At 43.2% G+C, this 19,602-nt stretch overlaps 1 protein-coding gene across 1 annotated transcript in view; it reads right to left on the bottom strand.

Annotated features, from left to right (window-relative positions):
* TRPC6 (transient receptor potential cation channel subfamily C member 6) overlaps positions 1-19,602 on the bottom strand; it is a 116,805-nt gene that overhangs the window by 13,462 nt on the left and 83,741 nt on the right. Inside the window, exons 2-7 of the mRNA XM_027579667.2 lie at positions 18,722-19,496; positions 13,560-13,745; positions 11,406-11,570; positions 5,435-5,651; positions 2,199-2,432; positions 251-515 (exon numbers count right to left, since the gene is read on the bottom strand). Coding sequence (XP_027435468.1) covers positions 251-515; positions 2,199-2,432; positions 5,435-5,651; positions 11,406-11,570; positions 13,560-13,745; positions 18,722-19,496 — 1,842 coding nt within the window. The remainder of the gene's footprint in view (positions 1-250; positions 516-2,198; positions 2,433-5,434; positions 5,652-11,405; positions 11,571-13,559; positions 13,746-18,721; positions 19,497-19,602) is intronic.

Genomic DNA, 19,602 nt, shown 5'->3' on the forward strand with positions numbered 1-19,602 from the left:
ATGTGAGTGAGGTATTTTACCAGAAAAACTGGCACTAAACATGTTAGTTATTAATGACTTCGTATTAGGAAGGTGCTTATGTTTTCGAGTTTTTCCAATTCATTTAAAAATCCTCTCATTCTGCTAAAGAGAAACTGGGGATGAAGTCTTCGCCAAAACATCATCCACCCCAAGGACATCTATGAACCCTGTTAAGCTAACATTTAGTTAATCTGCAATCTCCACCATCAGAATATCTGAGATCACATACGTTGTGAAAGCTTCATTTTGTTTTGCACCAATGTAGTAGGAGTAGAGGTTGAACATCCCAATCATGAAGGCCACGAACACCATGATAAATATGACCATGAACTTGAAGATGTCCTTCACTGTTCTCCCAAGCGATATCTGCAGAGGTCCAAAGCTTTCATTGGCTGGTAAAATATAAGCTATTCTTGAGAAACTCAGAACTACAGCAATTGCATAAAGACCTTCAGATATGATTTGAGGATCAGAGGGGTCCCACTTGATCCTGGCTAGGAAAGAGAAAAGACAAGAGTTATCATGAGTTTCTGTAAGTTGTTTACTTAGGTAACTTCTTTTCTGCTAAAGAAATATAATTACATTAGCAATCAAATGTCTGATGGAAATTTGATCTTTAAGGGTTGAGTATATTGAAGCTTCTGAATTAGAAGAAAATGACCCTCCTGATTTGCTGGTAATTTTCCATAAGAATACAGCATAATGGTTAAGAGTTCAAACTAGGGACTCGGTATCTGCAAAAATGTGTGTGTGTGTGTGTGTGTGTGTGTGTAAAAACTGGTACAGATTAACTTCTCTTATTTTTATTTTCCCATCTTTAAAAATGAGATACTACCACTCCTCCCTCTCTCATCTACTTGAAAATTCAATAAGCCAACATATACTCGGTGTGTAGCTCAGCACTACACAAGGGGTAGCATTTACCATTTAACCTTAAATTTATAATTCCACTGTAATGTAATCTGGGGCTTGCAAAATACTGGCAGTTATTTCAGCTTACTAGAAGTAATTCTTACTGGTTGCTCAAAAAAGTCCATTTTTCCCATAAAAATGTACCAAGTATTCATTTTTTCATTTTTCTGGCATTATTATATTAGGTCATCAAAACCCAATTAAGAAACCATTATGAAGAAAAATGCAAAACAACGTGTAAGAAAGAGGACAAATAGGATTATATTTGCTTATTTGCTGGGAAGTGAAATCAGGAAGGGTTACAAGAGACTAGTAAAAGCAGTTTCCTGTTTTATAGTAAGTCTATGAGTACAATACATAGATAGTTGTGACTTTAAAATTCTGTGTATTGGAAAAGTGTTAACCATTAAAATAAATATTTAAAAATGCTAATAAAGATATCTCTATGTGATACAGCCAATAAACCCACAGAGAGGTCAGCTGAACATTAACAGATTTCTTACCAGGGCATTTGAAATGAGCACTGAAAAGGGGACCTATCGTCCCCACTTCAGGGTTCTTCAAGGAGGGACTTCCCCTAAGCACCCACTGAATCTGTTTCTATCCTGATCCCCCTTCCTCCTGGGGGTGGAAAGCCTCCCTGGTTGCACCCTGGGGGGGTGGGTAACTGAGGGTACTGGGTTCAGCTCTGTCCTCCTGAGCATCTCATGGGCCCCTCCATGAAGGCGTCTCACACCGGCCGCCTTGTCCACCACTGTCTGGAGACCTGAGGACGCATCTGCCTCGTCTGGGGGCAACTGTACCGAGCCCACTGGCTAAGAGACTAGCTCGTCCACCCCGAACTTGATCAGCTTTCTGTTTCACATCGAGTTCAAAGCCTGGTTGGGGAACAGTGGTGTGACTTACGAGGAGCCATCCAGGGTTCCAACCGGTCGCACAGTTTAGTGCCTCAAATGGAAGTGATACTCAAACGTGTGCTGTCTTTAGCAGACACAAAGAAAATCAATCTAAGACATGTGACAGGCATTCTCAGTGGCAGTTTGCCAACTGGTCCAGGAGAGAAAATGACAGGATTCTTGTGATTCAGAGGTTTCCAGCCAGGAGAAAGACCACAGGCAGGAGCCCGGAGTTTGCTTCTTCAGACACAGATGCTCCTGAAGAAGCCAGTAATTCTGAGATCTGAGTAGCAACCAAATTCCGACTGACTCTCTTTTATCGGAAAATTCTGCATTTTTATTAACTTACATTGTGCGCTACAGACTCACCCAAATTGTAATATTTCACATTGTCTCCCAGTGTGACTTTGGTTAAGTCCTTCAGAGTATCATTTGCATCAATGATGCGCTGGGCTTTGGAAGCATGCCAAAATGCCATGAATCTTGCAATGAATGATGCCGCAAAGATCGCTAACATACCAAAATCAAGCATATTCCACAACTCAAACAAGTATTCCTTGGGGCCTTCCATCCAAATTTCTTTACATTCAGCCCATATCATGCCTGCATTGGAAAGGGGTTAAAATGATGCAATTCAATTTCAGTCCAGCTTTAGCTCTTCAGTAAAACAAAATCAGTTTGAAAGGTTTCAGCCTGAGATTTAAAACCCTTCAAAATCTCGCCACACCCCACCCATCCAACCCTAACTCCCACATCCCCACAGATCTGAGGCCAGCATAGCAGCGGATCCCTGGAAGGCAATCTGACAAAGCTCAAGAGGGCTCAAACAACAATCTTTATTTTTTATTTTTTAAGTAGTCTCTACGCGCAGCATGGAGCCCAACTCAGGGCTTGAACTCACGACCTTGAGATCGAGACCTGAGCCGATGTCAAGCGTTGGATGCTTCACTGACAGGGCCACCCAGGCGCCCCATCAAACAACAATCTTTAATCCATTGATTCTATACATAGAAGTATATTTAAAAGATGTTCAGGGACACCTGGCAGGTAAGGTATGGTGACTCCCTGGTCCACGGGCAGCCTGCTTCTCCCTCTGCCCCTCCCCTAGCTCGTGCTCTCTCTCTCTCCCTCTCAAATAAATAAATAAAATCTTAAAAAAATAAAAACACCTGAGCTGGACGCTTAACTGACTGAGCCACCCAGGCGCCCCTAAAAGTAACATGAACTCCTAATGAAAAGTTTAATCATAATTATCTGCAATTTATTAAACATACCCTATGTGCCAAGCACTGTTACGTACTTTATACATAATATATAAATAAAATTTTGTATATACTTTAAATATAGAAAAACCAGCATGTAGGCGGTTAGTTTAATGAGATAAAGCCAATGTCCAAATGACTGTTCTTATTTTAAATCAAATGCTCACAGTGAAATGTAATTTATTTCTCATAGTTCTATGGTATCTGGTAAATGTCAATTAAATTAAAAAAGAAATAGTGACAAATCAAGCTCTCCTTCTTTCTCTAAGGTGATGCAGTGTTGTGCGTTCCAGTATTTAGTGGACATCTTCACCTGAAAATCCCATGGGCCCTCCAAGCCAACCACAACCCAGACCTACCGTGCTTTCGGTGCGAAGCAGGAATGTCCCTCTGTCCCCCCTCCCCCGGCAGAGAAGCGCAGCCACCACCCAGCGATCCCAGGTGGAGTCCACACTGCTCCCCCCGTGTGCGCAGTGAACTCCCAGCCCCGCTTCCTCAAGGCCTGAGTCCCCGCCCTCACCCGACTTGGTTGGGGGGAGGCCGCGGTCCTCTCTCAGCCTCCAGACTCACCCGCCTCTCAGCTGCTGTGACCTCGCTAAGATGTGGTGGCACCCCGTCCCCAATGCTGAAAGCCACTGTCGGCCATCTCGCCACCCCACCTACCACCACCCCTGCCTTCGAAGGCACCTGCGTTCCAGCCGGGGTTCAGCTCCAGACATTCACCTGCACTCCAGCAGGGCCCCCCTCCGGACATGCACCTGCACTCCAGCAGAGGGGGGCGGGGCACTGCCTGACATGCACCTGCGCCCCAGTGGGGGGGGAGGGGCACCTCCGGACATGCACCTGTTCTCCAGCAGGCCCACCACCTGACATACACCTGCATACAAGCAGGGCCCCACCACCTGACATGCACCTGCACCCCAGCGGGGGGGAGGGGCACCTCCAGACATGCACCTGTTCTCCAGCAGGCCAACCACCTGACATGCACCTGCATAGAAGTGGGGGTCCCACCTCCTGACATGCACCTGCACTCCAGTGGAGCCCCCCTCTGGACATGCACCTGCATACAAGCGGGGCCCCACCTCCTGACATGCACCTATGCCCCAGCGGGCACCCACCACCTACATGCACCTGTGCCCCAGCAGGGACCCACCACTTGACATGCAGCTGTGCCCCAGCGGGGACCCACCACCTGACATGCACCTGCACCCCAGCGGGGGGGGGAGGGGCACCTCCAGACATGCACCTGTTCTCCAGTGGGGGTCCTCCTCCCGACATGTACCTGCATACAAGCGGGGCCCCACCTCCTGACGTGCACCTGCGCTCCAGCAGGGCCCACCACCTGACATTTCAGGTGTGCCAGGGGCCGTCCTAGCTCCACAGCTTTGCACACAACGTTTCCAGGCCTTGCAGTGTCCTTAGTCCCCAAACACTCAGTCCGGTGACACTGCCTTCTCTCCAAAGTCTTAGATGGAAGCTGCTGTCCAGAGAGGCCTTCTCTGCCCTTCCTACATCCCACCTCACTCAGACTTAGATACCCAACCTGTGTATGTTCATATTATCCTAATAATGCCTCAATTATAGTATTTGTCACATAGGGTTCAGCGATCAATTTACATATTGACCTGAACCCCACACTTCCTTCCCTGCAAGGGCTCTGTCTCATTCACCTGGGTACCCTGCTTACCTAATAAAGGCACCACCTAACTACTGAATTTATTCATTCATAAATATCCGATTGAAATACTTTCTCATTTGCATTACATTTAACAACCAGCCATGTGTATGATTGATTCCAAAGATAAAGAGTGCAGTAGTTAAACATTCTCTCTGCTTCACTTACTTTGTGCGGGATCTAAAGCAAACACTATAAAGTAGATGTTAGTGTCATGTTACAGATTACAGAACTATGTGATCTGATATATGTAAAGTGCTTTGAACAGTTCTGTACATAATAGCTGTTCAGTAAATAGCTCAGTTCCTACTAAGTCTCAACATAAAATCATGTGGTTGTTTTTAAATCTGAAGTCCCAGCTCTCCCAAAATATGAATAGCATTACTTCGTCACTGGCCAGATTTGATCAATACTATCCTACTGTTTTCTTCCAGGTTTTTCTTGGAAACTTAAAAAGCACATGGTGTATGAGAAGACTGTGCCCCTGATAATGAACCCAAGATAACCACGCATTAAAAACACGAAGAAAATCCTGGTGTGTGGTGCACTGCAGCGTGCTGGATGCATCTGTGTACCTGATGTGTGAAGGAATCAGCCTCGGTCCAGCTGCGAAGGTCACACACACACACACACACACACACAAATGATGACAGAATATCAGTCTTTACCTATTACCCAGGATATAATGAGCATCTCCATCCATGAGAAGCAGGATGTTTTCATCCTGAACAGCTGTTTTGCATTATCTGTGCTGGTTTCATTAGGAAGGAGTTTGGTGCCTTCAAATCTGTCAGCTGCATTCATGACTAGCAGTCCCAGAAAAATGGTAAAGGACGCAGCGTGTGCCACAAACTTCATGAATGGTCCGCGCATAATCTTCCCCATCTGCCACAATACACACCGAAAGAAAATCTTAACTCTGTTTCGTACACTTTGCAAAACACACATGCACATACACAAGAATAAGTGTGTATTCCAATGTTCTCCTAAGATAATTATGTATATTTATATAACTGATGAAAGAATAACAATTCTTCATGCCATTTGAAAATGTTAGTTATACTCCTCATCGACATATGCTGATATTCTGGATTTATAATTCAATCGGCTCACTTTTCTGTTAAATGATACTTAAGTTCTTAAATATTCTTAAAATATTATATAACACTGATAATATTTTACGACAAAAGGCAGAGCATAGTATCATCATTATTCATAAACACTGAACTGCTTTAGTGGGGATAAAGTATTGAAGAAGCAGCGGTGAAGGTCTGGAGTGGAATCAACTTTGCACTGGTCCATATCCGCCTGTCTGCTCTCCTCACGGAGTCTGTCAGTGACTTGGGCGCATGTGAGGCTGGGCGCTGGGTGTCCTGCTGACCAGAGAAGCAGCCTGAGCACCACGATCACGACTGCAGGCAGGTCCCATGATGTACTCGGAGCCCTGTCCTGGAACGACGCTGGATTTAAAGCCCAACATGTTAACTTCAGGTTCCACGTTCATTCCCTCATGAGCTGCGAGGCAGTGAGTAAAAGTCCTAAATGATGTGAAAATCAGGTTCTTCATGTGAAACATGCAGGCAGTCAGAGCTCCTGTCTCCTACAGTGCAGGATGAGTATCCGTGTGAGATGCATGAATCCTCAGTGGGCAGAGGGGCGGTGCATGTCCGGGATGAGTCTCAAGGGCTCTGCGCCTCCCCCGAAATGCTGAATGACTCAGTATGTATGTGCAGTTTCTCTTAGGAGACGGCTCATCACGTTCAACAGATTTTCAATTGAATGTATTACAACAGAAAAATGTGTGAATTAGTAACATCACCAAAACCTAGGCAGCATTTGTATGTGCCAAGTATGATTTCCGTGCTTTACTCTGCCACTCATGTCATCATGGCAACACTCTGAGGGCAGGTGCCACTCAGATGCCCATGTAGACGATGAAGAATCTGAGGCAGGGAGATCCAGAAACTGGCCTAGATGTCACCCAGCTCCGAAGTGGTGGAGCTGGGGTCTGAAAGCAGGCATTCCCGTTTTACAGTTAATGCTTCTATGTGGTTTACAAACAATTGCTTATTTTTTTCGTTAAAGTACAGAGATATGTCGATTCTTCGAGAAAAAAAAGAAGGTTCTTCTCATATTGAAAAAAGCCAAACGCTGTGATGGGAGGGATGTGATCAATGTTCTCTGTTCCTACAAGCCTTACTTGTCTATATGTTTTTCAAAATCATAAAAGTTAAAGCTGAAATAAATCATACAGTTGAGTCTCTTCTCTCTTCTTTTTAAAAAGATTTTATTTATTTATTTAAGAGAAAGAGCACAAGAGAGCGAGAGCATGTGAGTGAGGGTGAGCAAGGGTGGGGGGGGGGGGGCAGAGGGAGAAGCAGCTTCCCGCGGAGCAGGGAGCCCGATGCGGGGCTGGATCCCAGGATCCCGGGACCATGACCTGAGCTGAAGGCAAATGCACGACTGAGCCACCCAGGCGCCCCAGTCTCTTCTCTCTTGATACTGAGAATCTTATGCCAGGCAGAATATCAGGACGCACGCGTGCTCGGGTATTTATCTACCTCTGTCTAGATCTAGCTAGCCAGCTTTAAGACAATGGATCCACAGAATTAGATGCACTTAGATATACTGCAGAGCCATTTTACTTCATAAAAATCAGCTGTAAAAATGTCTAAAAATCATACTTCCATAAGAATGCTCATTAGATTGAATCAAAGAGTACATTTTGTTTGTGTTTTTAAAGATCCTGTTTAAATAGAACTCTCAAGTAATCAAATAAGGGTGAAGCAAAAACAAATGGGTGACGGGGTAGGTTTGATTTTCTTTTGCCTCTTGTCCTGAACTACGTTTCTGTAAAAATATGAATACATTAAAAAGGTGGGGGATAAAAATGGGGTAGAGAACAGAGCTCCCCACAGTGGGGTGGGCCACAGGTCAGAGGGCTCTGGGATGTGAGCTGAGCTGTCCTGGACACAGGTGAGGTCAGCGTCCTGCCCTCGGGGCAGAGCGTGCAATTCCTGCCTCCCCCCTCCTCTGGGGTGTTTCCTTTCTCGGTCTGATTCAGAATGGTGAGAGGAGAATCAAACCAGGCATCCTTGCTGCTTATGAAATGTGCTAGTTGAAAGGCAAAAAAAGCAAAGAAAAAACAAACGAGAATTTGGTTGGCAGGAAACTAAAATGATGTGTTTGGATATTCATAACCCTCTATTTCTTTTCATTTTTTTAAAGCGTTATTTATTTAATTTAGAGAGAGAGTGCAAGTGGGGGAGGGAAGAGAGAGAATCCCAAGCTGACTCCCCGCTGAGTGTGGAGCCCGGGGCTCGATCTCACGACCCTGAGATCATGACCTGAGTGGAAACCAAGAGTCTGACCCCACCCAGGTGCCCCCATACCTCTATCTCTTACTACAAATCATTGAGTATTGTGTTTCCCTTAAACTAACAGAGATTCTGGCACCATTCAGTGGACTTTAGGAACTGAATTATCCATTTTAGTAAAATCTGTCATCTATATATGCTCAGCTGTAAGTAAATTTCTAAAAAAAAAAAACTGTAAAGAAGGGGACTTACCAATCGAATAAGGTGAATAATTGATGCACCTGACAAATTTTTGAGGGTAAGTGTTGAAAGAAATATTTGGTTTTGGATATTATATATTATACTTTCTTCAAGTATTTATTGATGACTAAATACCTAACTACCAAATACCAATAGGAACAGAAAAGGTTGAAGCAATCTCTGACTGACCTATTTTGCTTACCATAATACCCTCTAGTTCTATCCACATCGTTGCAAATGGCAAGAGTTCGTTCCTTTTTTTTTTTGTTTTTTAAGATTTTATTTATTCATTTGAGAGAGAGAGAGAGAGAGCATGAGCAGGGAGAGAGGCAGAGGGAGAGGGAGAAGCAGACCCCCCGCTGGGCAGGGAGCCCGATGCAGGGCTCAATCCCAGGACCCTGGGATCATGACCTGAGCTGAAGGCAGACACTTAACCAACTGAGCCACCCAGGTGCCCCAAGATTTCATTCTCTCTGATGGCTGAGTAATATTCCATTGTAAGCAAGACAAGTCAGAGAAAGACAAATACCATATGATCTCACCCATATGTGGAATTTAAGAAACAAAAAACAGATGAACATAGAGGAAGGGAAGGGAAAATAAAATAAGATGAAAACAGAGAGGGAGGCAAACCATGAGAGACTCCTAACTCTAGGAAACAAAATGAGGGTTGCTGGAGGGGAGGTGGGTGGGGGGATGGGGTAACTGGGGGATGGGCATTAAGGAGGGCACATGATGTAATGAGCAGTGGGTGTGATATGCAACTGATGAATCACTAAATTCTACCCCAGAAACTAATAGTATACTATAACAAGTTTAAGCTAGCTTAAGCTAAAATGATTTAAAGTCACGACATGACCTATTTTTATTGTAATGAACATAAAACATATTTGGGTTATGGTGGAAAAAGAAAACAAGTAACGAAAAAACTTTCTGCAAGAAGAAAGCAGACTTGAGGAAAGAAAACCAACTTTACACGGATACAGAGACTCTGTCAAGGTGCACAAGCCTGCAATCTGGTCTGGCTTAACGCTCATGGATATGTTGGAAACTTCTTAGTCTTCAAAGTAGTATTTTTTTTTTAAGTAGGTTCCACACCCAGTGTGGAGCTCAGCGGGGGCCTTGAACTCACAACCTTGAGATCATGACCTGAGCTGAAATCCAGAGTCAGATGCTTAACCAACTGAGCCACCCAGGCGCCCCTAGTATTTAAAATAGTATTTTAAATAAAAGCATTAATATAGCTTAAGCAAATATTCCCCCATAACCTGTAAATAATGTTTATGTTCATTGCTAAGGCAAAAACTGTGAAAACCGACTTTATCATCATACTTCAAAGGCTAAATAACAGGCAGTAAAATAGATTTTAGATAAAAAAAATACCTTGACAGTGTCCTTTTAATTTGATTATTTGCCTCAGGTTCATAAATGGGATGGAAAACAGATGCCAGAAAAGAAACATGACCAGGGAAGAAGAAATAGTAAAGGAAATCAGGTTAATGAGGATTCAAACAAAATCTAAGAAACTCTAAGGACTGCCAAAAATAGTCTCTTGTCAAAACACCAGCATTCTGGGAGGCATCATGCGTTTGAACCCACTGGATGTGGAGAAGGACAATCATTCAGTTCGGAAAGATACAATTTAACTGATCACAGAGTAATCAGTAATCAGAGGGTAATTCAGAACAGCCCCACCCCTGCTCACTCGGTTCAGCTGCAATCTCTGGACACTCGGGAAATGTAAGGGACGAAGAGAACACCCACATACACGGATGTGGCCTGTGGGGCAGCAAGGATAATTCAGAATTTCTGTTTCAAAGTGAAATCTGTCATGCCTATGACAAAGGCAAGAAAATAAAAATTATAACTTTCCAGAAGATCTATGCTACTAACTTCTCATTCTAGTAAATCTCACTCTTTTCATCATTTATGTTTTACTTATAAAAGCTCAGTTTGGGGGCCTTATAGGTTTTAAGGGAAATGACAGGTTTTACCCTCAGGGAAAACCACTCAGTTTCTAGCAGCTCGCATCATCATACTGGGAAGAATTCTGTAGGTCCCCCTGTATGGGAAGCCCGGCACCAACTGTCACCAGGACCCACTTAGAAAGGTCCCTTCAAGCTGATGCATCAAATATGTGACAAAGTAATAAGAAGACAACATGTTGGTAATGGAGACACAGGTGTTTGCCTCCACCTGCTACAGGTGTTTGAAGATGAGCCCGCCCATATCAAGAACAGCGAGGATTCAACTGACATTTCTACGCGGCACGTGGATGGTGCAGCACAGATCTTAGCCACAGAGCTGTAGAATTATTCCAGTCTGACTTTCAGAGCTGAGACTGAGCCATTCCAGAAATGTGGCTTTAAAAACATGAAGAATAAGACTGTTGTCAGAATCCTGTGCCTATTCCCAGAACACAACAGGTCAACTGTATTCCAGACTGAATTGTCACACTCAGGAAAGGCAGGTCCATTTGAACATATGATTTCCACCAAAGTCTGGGCAGATGGGTTTTGCTGTCCCGTTACAGTGTATTCCGTCCCTAAAATAAGTATTCTTCACTGACACAAGCATCACATTAGAGTTTACATGATTGTTCTTTATTTAAAATAAGATCTACCTGGTCAAGTTAAGCCAAAATAAGTACAAGAAAAAGAACTTTCATCTCAAACTTTGCCAGAGGAGGAATAAAAGACAAAAAAAAATATTTATCTTTTAGGATATTTGAAATATCTGCTCGATGCATACTATGACCTCATTAAAATTTATAGAAATATATGAATAGACACACCTACAGAGGGGATGGAAAGAAATATACTGAACAGTAACCTGGTACCCTTTCTCAACTCAGCAGTGGTGGTATTATGGGTTAATTTTCTATCCATTTTCCCCCTCTATTTCCTATAGCAAATAGATGTTAATTTTGTAATATTAAAAACAATAATATGATTTCAGCCCAGCTGTGGCTTCCATGAAATTTTCATGTGGGAGATAGAATTCTCCCTGCTCAGCTGGCTCAGACCTACACAGCTGGACAGACTTCGGGGGGACGGCGCACGGGCAGCCTTCGCAGACATACCTTGCTGCATGGAGCAAACCAGTAGATAAGAGCCAGGAAGGGCAATCCGACGGCCACCCCGAGGACCACCAGAAATTTCACCGCCATCGTCTGCTGCCGTAGACCGGACAGGTTCTCATACCAGATGGACAGAAGCTGCTGCTGACAGTTTGGATGAGCTACAAACTAGCAGGGAAGCAACAGATCATTTAATAGCTTCATTAGAGAAAAGTTCAGAAATTCCTTCCTTGTGTTCTAGTATTTTGTTCGGTGGTCTCTCACGAAAAATATTGTTAGAGAAAGAACAAGGCAGGCATCAAGCAAAGCGGCAGGAGGTTCTAATACATATCATATAAATTTGAAGATTCCAATTTATCAAACTCTTTATTTATGACTAATGGGCTTTCTTTGAAAGCATAGAAAAATTTTTGAAATTTAATATTATAAAAAGGTTCATCAATGCTTTGCACAAGAACTCATGATTTTTTCCATCTTGAAAGAGTGATGTAAACATCCTACTGGCCCAGATATGTAAATACTTTAAAAAAGCACGCCACCTTTTCTGCACTGACCTACAATGCTACACCTACTTACTCCCATTTGTATATGGGTCCATTTCTGGACTGCCTATTCTATTCCATTGATATATTTGCATTCCTGTGCCATAAACTCTTTCAATTAAGAAAACTTTATAATTAAATTCTACCTGGTTTTTCTTTCAGAATTTTCTATTCTCGCATATTTATTTTTTTCACATATTTACTTTTTATAAATGAATGCCACATATGACAGAGGGCCACATTATTTGATAGACAAAAAGCAACAATGTGAAATAAAAATTGATAAAAAATATTGATAAAAAAGGTTAGATAGAGGGACTACTAATGCTTAAGGATGGTTAACCTTGAAGATAATTAAAACATGATACAATGTATACCTTCTCAGAATGGTAAGATTTAAGAACAGGCATTGTGAGTAGAAAAAATAAGGCCTCTGATACACTGCTGGCATGTATATAAACTGGTACACTTTTTCTGAAGGGAAACTTGGCAAATATTTTGAATTAACAAAAACCTGAAAAAAATTAACTCTTAAATAGTAAGCAGATTAAATGAAACAATAATATAACAACACAGCCTTTGAAAAGATGAGATGGATGCTAATTTACTGAAATGTGAATATGTCCAAGATATAAATTTGTGGAGAGAAATGTAATAGTGATTAACTACTCTCCATTAAGAACTGGGAATACAGAGGGGCACCTGGCGGGCTCAGTCCCTAGAGCGTGCGACTCTTAATCTTGGGGCTATGAGTTCAAGTCCCATGTTGGGTGTAGAAATTACTTAAAAGTAAAATCTTAGGGGCGCCTGGATGGCTCAGTCGTTAAGTGTCTGTCTTTAGCTCAGGTCATGATCCCAGGGTCCTGGGATTGAGCCCCGCATTGGGCTCCCCACTCCACGGGAAGCCTGCTTCTCCCTCTCCCACGCCCCCTGCTTGTGTTCCCTCTCTCACTGTGTCTCTCTCTGTCAAATAAATAAATAAAATCTTTAAAAAAAAAGTAAAATCTTAAAAAAAAAGAACTGGGAAGAGAGAAAGTGGGCATGTCTATACTGCTTGAAAACTTACTGTAAGCATATATAACTTTTATTAGACTATTTTATTATATAATAAAAAAGTCTACATAGACTTTTTTTTTATAGAACCCATCCTTAAAAACTGTTTTTATAAAGATACCTAACCTAAGAAAGCAATCACGAATGGGGACACTCCGTGAAGACAGAGACGGAAATTATTCCACAAATAGCGTTGGAGGGGTCTGAGGGCTCGGGTCCCGAGCAGGAACACATCAACAAAGGGAAATGGCACTGGATCTCAAACACTGATGTTCCTCCCCTATAACCAATACCTTATAATCTGGACACATGCTGTCATTTTTATATCAGTTAAGGAAAGGAAAGCGACAATCATGGCATAAACAAGTCTAGATTTCAAAGACTGGCGTGTCGAGTAGATTAAAATGACTCACAGCTAGGCTCTTGGGATTGCTGAGAGAACCTGCCTTGTGCACCTGTAGATTAGAAAAACCCAGCCCAAGCTAATCTGGCAGCCCTTCATCCTTACATGGCACCAAGAAAAATGGAAATAATGCAAATGGGGCTTCAGGCCTGACCTTACTTTTTTTACTTCGTATTTAATGGCTAGTTTTAGACGGCTGAGATTTGGACGACCATGATCTCCCCCACTGTGGCACATTTCAACGTCCCCATTCAGGATGGCCTCTACTTCTTCAGTATTTCTGCACAGATCAAGGAGTCCAACAACAAAATCTTTGCACTGCATTGACAGTTTTTTGTAGTCATTCTAGGAAAGACAAAGCAAAGGAAAAATCAGTAACGGAGAAGCAGCACGCTTACTATGCTACGCAGGGGGATTTATCAGTGACTTAATGGTTTGTAGAGAAAACAAACAGAAAAACACTCTTTCAGTTTACTGTTCTTTTAATGTGCTTTAATTGCTGCTCTGCTGAGGGATTTCTGAAATATCTTAGCACCATAAAGATTTTCTTCATACCCAAAGAAAGGAGATTTGTCTAAAACATAATCAAAGCTAACAAAAAGTCATGTAATCTGCCAAACTCACATGTGGGTTCAGGAAAAATACAAAGTAAGCAACCTTCCCCTCAGCCTGATCATGGTACTTTGCATACATAGTATTTCTTATGTTCATGGTTTCATCAGTAAGCACATAACCCACATATGATAGATCTTTTGGAAGATCTTCTAAACTATATTGGTAAACTTGAGAAACACAGGACATTTGGAGAGGTTTCAGAGAAAAGCAAACATGTGTCATTTATCTATTTAATAAATTGTTATTGAGGAACTTTATGTACCAAAAGCAGGGTCAAAAGAGAAGATCTAATATAAAGCCTGAAAACCAAGATTCTTCTCTTTGGAGAAAAGAAAATTTAAGAAAATGCTTTTGTTGTAATTTATTGCTGATGACCTAATATTATGTTGGGAAGATTTAGAAAGTGTAGATCATAGGGGCGTCTGGGTGGCTCAGTCAGTTAAGCGGCTGCCTTTGGCTCAGGTCATGATCCCAGGGTGCTGGGATCGAGCCCCACATCAGGCTCCCTGCTCAGCGTGAAGCCTACTTCTCCCTCTGCCTGCCACTTCCTCTAATTGTGTGCTCTCTCCCTCTGTCAAATAAATAAATAAATAAAATATTTTTTAAAAAGTGTAGATCATAGTCAAACATCAAAAATTCACATCTTGAAAACATACTCAACATTACTATTCATCAGAGAATCCAAGTCAAAACCACAATGAGATACCACCTTACATCTGTGAGAATGGCTAAAATCAAAAAGATAAGAAATAACATGTTGCCAAGATTGTAGAAAAAAGGGAACTTTCATGCACCATCGGTGGGAATATAAATTGGTACAGATGCTATGGAAAACAGTCTGAAGGCTCCTCAAAAAATTAAGCAGCGCCTGGGTGGCTTACTGGGTTAAGCAAGAGACTCTTGGTTTCGGCTCAGGTCATAATCTCAGGGTCGTGGGATCGAGCCCCTTGTCAGGCTCTGTGCTCAGTGGGGAGTCTGCTTGAGACTCTCTCCCTCTCCCCCTGCCCCTCCCCCTGCTCTAGCACACATGCGCATGCCCCCCCGCCCGCCTCTCTCACATAAATAAATCTTTCAAAAAAATTCAAAGTAGAAATACCATAGGATCTAGTAATGCCACTACTGGATATTTACCCAAAGAAAAGTGAATATACTGACTTGAAAAGATACATGCACCCCTTGTTTATTGCAGCATTATTTATAATAGCCAAGACATGGAGGCGGTCTAAGTGCCCAATGACAGGTGAATGGATGAAGAAGAAGTGGTATATACACACAATGGAATATTACTCCGCCATGAAAAAGAATGAGATCTTGCCATTTGCAATAACATGGATGGACCTAGAGGGTATTCTGCTAAATGAAATAAGTCAGACAGTGAAAGACAAATACTGTATGATTTCACTCATATATGAAATTTAAGAAACAAAACAAAGGAGAAACAGACCCATAAACAGAGAACAGAGGGATGATTGCCAGAGAGGAGAGGCAGGGGGCTAGGCAAAATGGATGGAGGGGAGTGGAGGTCAGGCTTTCAGTTATGGAATGAACGGTTCACGGGATTAAAAGCACAGCACAGGGAATACAGTCAGTGGTCTTGTAATAGTGTTGTGTGGTGACAGACGACACCATAACGTACAGATTTGTTGAATCACTGTGCTGTACACCTGAAACTAATGGGACACTACGTGTCAACCACACTTCAGCTAAAAAAACTCTAACTTATATATACCAGGCATTAATATCTTCATTCAGGTCTTTCTAATACTTCCTCCCTGGTTTTTCTCTTCCATTGAAATGAGGCCATTTATAGCCCAATGTTAATCAAGAAAACCTACTAACTCGAGCTTGTTGCATTGCAAATGGATTCCATTATGTCCTGTAATCTTCATAGTCATCTTGCTTAGTTTGGTTAAATAGTGTGGTTAAATAATGTGTCCAATGCAGACACTTGGTATAAAAATCAGGCTTTGAATCCAGCTGTATTTGGGCCCAAACTCTTTGCCTTTAAGAATGATGCCACTTTGTCTTTTCTTTGTAGAATGCTTTTTTTTTAAAAGATTTTATTTATTTATTTGACAGAGACAGAGAGCACACAAGCAGGGGGAGCGGCAGAGGGAGAGGGAGAAGCAGGCTTCCTGAGGAGCAGGAAGCCCGAGTTGGAACTCGATCCCAGGACCCGGGGATCATGACCTGAGCCAAAGGCAGACGCTTCACTGACTGGGCCACCCAGGCGTCCCGTAGAATGCTTTTCTACTTTGATCTTTGAAGACCTGGGAAGCAGATAGGGCCAATACTATTCCCATTTTGCACATCAAAAATCTAAGGTCCCCTGAGGTCACACAGCCTGAGTGGCAGATTACTCTTGGAGGCACAGCTTTGCTAGTTGTCTCCTCCATCCTGAAACCACTGGTGTGCTTAGGATGGAAATAACCCTAGAAAGAATCAGGATAGGAAGACACTGGACTACGAGGGGCTCTGGATATTAGTCAGTAAGGTAATATTTGGGGGAAGTCTATAAGTATGAAGCACCTACTTGGGCTCCTCTCTGTAAATCATGCCAAGTGGCCTTCCATTACAGGTTAGTGACGTCTACACAGGCGACACCTCGCTAACTGCGGGTGCAAACAGGTTCTCTAAGGGCAACTTGATAAAACAAATTATGCTTAACTGAGAATGGCTCACGCTACTTCCAAACTGTCTATCTGGTCAGATAGTATACGTAGAGTCACAAGGAAACAGCTTTACCCTTTTCATGCAATAGTCAATTAGGGTCCTGGGGACAGATCATGAAGTCTGCAAGCGGGTATGTTCCCCAGGTTCACTATCCAGTAGAGTGGCTAGGGGCTGGGGCTTTTACACGTAAATATCCCTGTAATCCAATCACAGATCTTCCATTGTTTAGTCTTGTGATCTCAGATAGGTTAAAACCATTCTATGAGGTAGGTGCTGTTATCATTTCCATTTTACGAATGAGAAAACTGAGGTTAAGTGAGATTAAACAAGCTTAAACTGCATGTGCAAAGTACTTAGCATGGTGCTGAGCATTCAGCAAGCATTCAGTAAAACAGTTATTTTATTTTATGTCATCAAAGGCAAGATCTGGGGCGCCTGGGTGGCTCAGTAGGTTAAGCATCCGACTCTTGGTTTTGGCTCAGGTCATGATCCCAGGGTCCTGGGATTGAGACCCACATCGGGCTCCCTGCTCTGCAGGGAGTCTGCTTTCCTCTCTCCCTCTATCTGTACCCTTGCTCCTGCTTGTGCACTCTCTCTCTCTCAAATAAATAAATAAAATCTTAAAAAAAAAAAAGATCTGAAGACAGGCCCTTCCCTGACGTTTGTAAATACCCATCCAGCTAAAGGAAAACTTCAGTGCCTCTAGCCTGTCTTTAGGTAGCCCTCAATTCCTAGACGTATCCTTAGTCCTTTTAAAGACAAAAATGTAAGGATCCAAATGGATGCTCCCTGGAATTCCAAAAAGGCTCAGGTGGAATTAGATATTTAAAAGGAGAGTGTGCTCAAGTGTGGGGCAATGCTGTTCAGTAGGAACTGCGTTGGCTGAAAAAGTAAAGTGCAGGAGCTTTGTGCTATTTATTTGACACCCAACCTAACTGTTTCCAGTTCACTGCTAATTCTCAATCACATAAAACAAAACATTTTTTTTAAAAAAAGGAAGAATAAGACCATGGGAATCCACTTACAAATGTTTTCATTTCTTAAGTTCTCTCAAATCGACAGAGAAAGTCACTTAAAATGAATGTTGGTGGTAGATCAGCCAGACGCAGCACTGTGATTTTGGTTCCTTGCAAGAGACAGTGAGGCTGGCAGGTTAATTCTGGGCCGCACCACACATTAGTAAATTAGAGGTGAGTGTTTGCCTGACAGTCTCTGAGCTGGAGAGAGATGACAGACGGCGGAGCTCGGGCCGGGAATCCGGGCTTTCATCCCCTCTGGGCGCAGCACAAGCATGCAGACCGAGTGGCATCTGGCAGTTCTCTCCATGTACCCTTTATAAAAAGACTCCCCAACATTCCTTCTGAGTGACAACCTCTTTCATAGCTACAAGCTTCTGTTTTTGCTGTTACCTTGCTCTGAAATAGCTCTCCCCTCCTCAGCATCCCCGAATCCTATGCATTCTGCCCTAAGCCACTGACAGGCCAGCGTACCTGTAACTTCCCTGAGAACTAATCCGAACTGAACGCTGCTCTCTCTGGACTTGCAGAGCTCCTGCAGTGCTTTCTCTCTATAGTGTACCTACTTCTGGGTGCATGTGACTTCCTTCCGCTCACTCGTCTTTCTGGCCTCAACAGCACCTCCCGCTGTGCTCTGAACCCAGACACGGTCCCACGGAACACGGAACCCGGCTCTGGAGTACAGCACGCCCAGATTCTGATCCCAGCTCCGCCAACTACCAGTCGTTGGTCTTGGGCCTTAATCACCTTTCTATGCCTCCATCTCATCATCTGAAAAGCAACTAGTATCTTCTCAAGGCTGTGATGAGAATTAGACATAACAAAAGTAAAGCGTCTACAGTAGAGCATCTCTAAATGGTAGTGATCACAAGTTTTACTATATTTCATTATAACAGAGCTTGTTCAGAAAACACAGTTATTTCCGTCCACAGTGACTAACTGAGCACCCAGTAGAAGCTTATAAATACCCTGGACTCGGGCTCCTGGGGAGTTAAGTCCTCAACACTCACGACCTACCTTGAACTCTTTCTCAATGTTGGCCAGCACCGCCAGCTCATTGCTCAGCTCTAAAGCGGTCATGACTGGGTCCTCGCTAGACAGTGACAGGTAAGCTGGACTTGCCAGGCCCTTGTAGGCATTAATCCTCGATCTGGAGTGGCTGAAGGAGTCGTGCTTCTGTTTCTGGTTGCACTCACTGCACTTGCAGAAGTAATCGTGAGGCCGTTCAATCCGAGCGCCTTTCCGCAAGAGGGTGTGCACGATTTCGTATTCCTGGCAGTGGGCAGCCAGAATAATGGGCGTCACATCATGAGAGAACCGTGTGCCATCTTCATCATAGGCATAAAAGTCGTCTTGCTGGAGTTCAGACTGGCTGGGGCTGGTGGCTAGCCTCTTGCCTTCTGCAAAAGCTGGATGACTGAGAATGGCTTCCACAATCCGAACGTAACCTTTACTAATAGCGAGAAGCAAGGCGTCCCCAACGCGAGACAGGTTTTCTTTCTTGAGAAGCAGTTCTGTGATTTCCAGATGTTCATTGGCCACCGCCAACTGCAGGGCATTCTGGCCCATGTAATCCACACAGTTGACATTCAGCGAGAGACATTCTTCCAACATCTTCCTCACCACCGGGATGTTGCCATATTCAGCAGCATCTAAAAAGCGTTCCTCCTCAGCAGATAAGCTTGTTGAGCGATCATTAAACATGTATGCTGGTCCCCGGTTAGCTAACCTTCTCCCCTTCTCACGGAGAATTGTCTGCCGCCGGTGGGCCAGCCTATTGTCGGCGTCTCGGCTGTAATAAAATAGAAAGATTGGGAACAAATCCTATTAAGAGCATTTTACTGTGCCAAATGACCTGCCATTCATCTAATGCAACCCTCAAGTACATTAGATGTTGT

This window comes from Zalophus californianus, chromosome 11 (assembly GCF_009762305.2).
Source record: "Zalophus californianus isolate mZalCal1 chromosome 11, mZalCal1.pri.v2, whole genome shotgun sequence".
NCBI lineage: Eukaryota > Metazoa > Chordata > Mammalia > Carnivora > Otariidae > Zalophus > Zalophus californianus.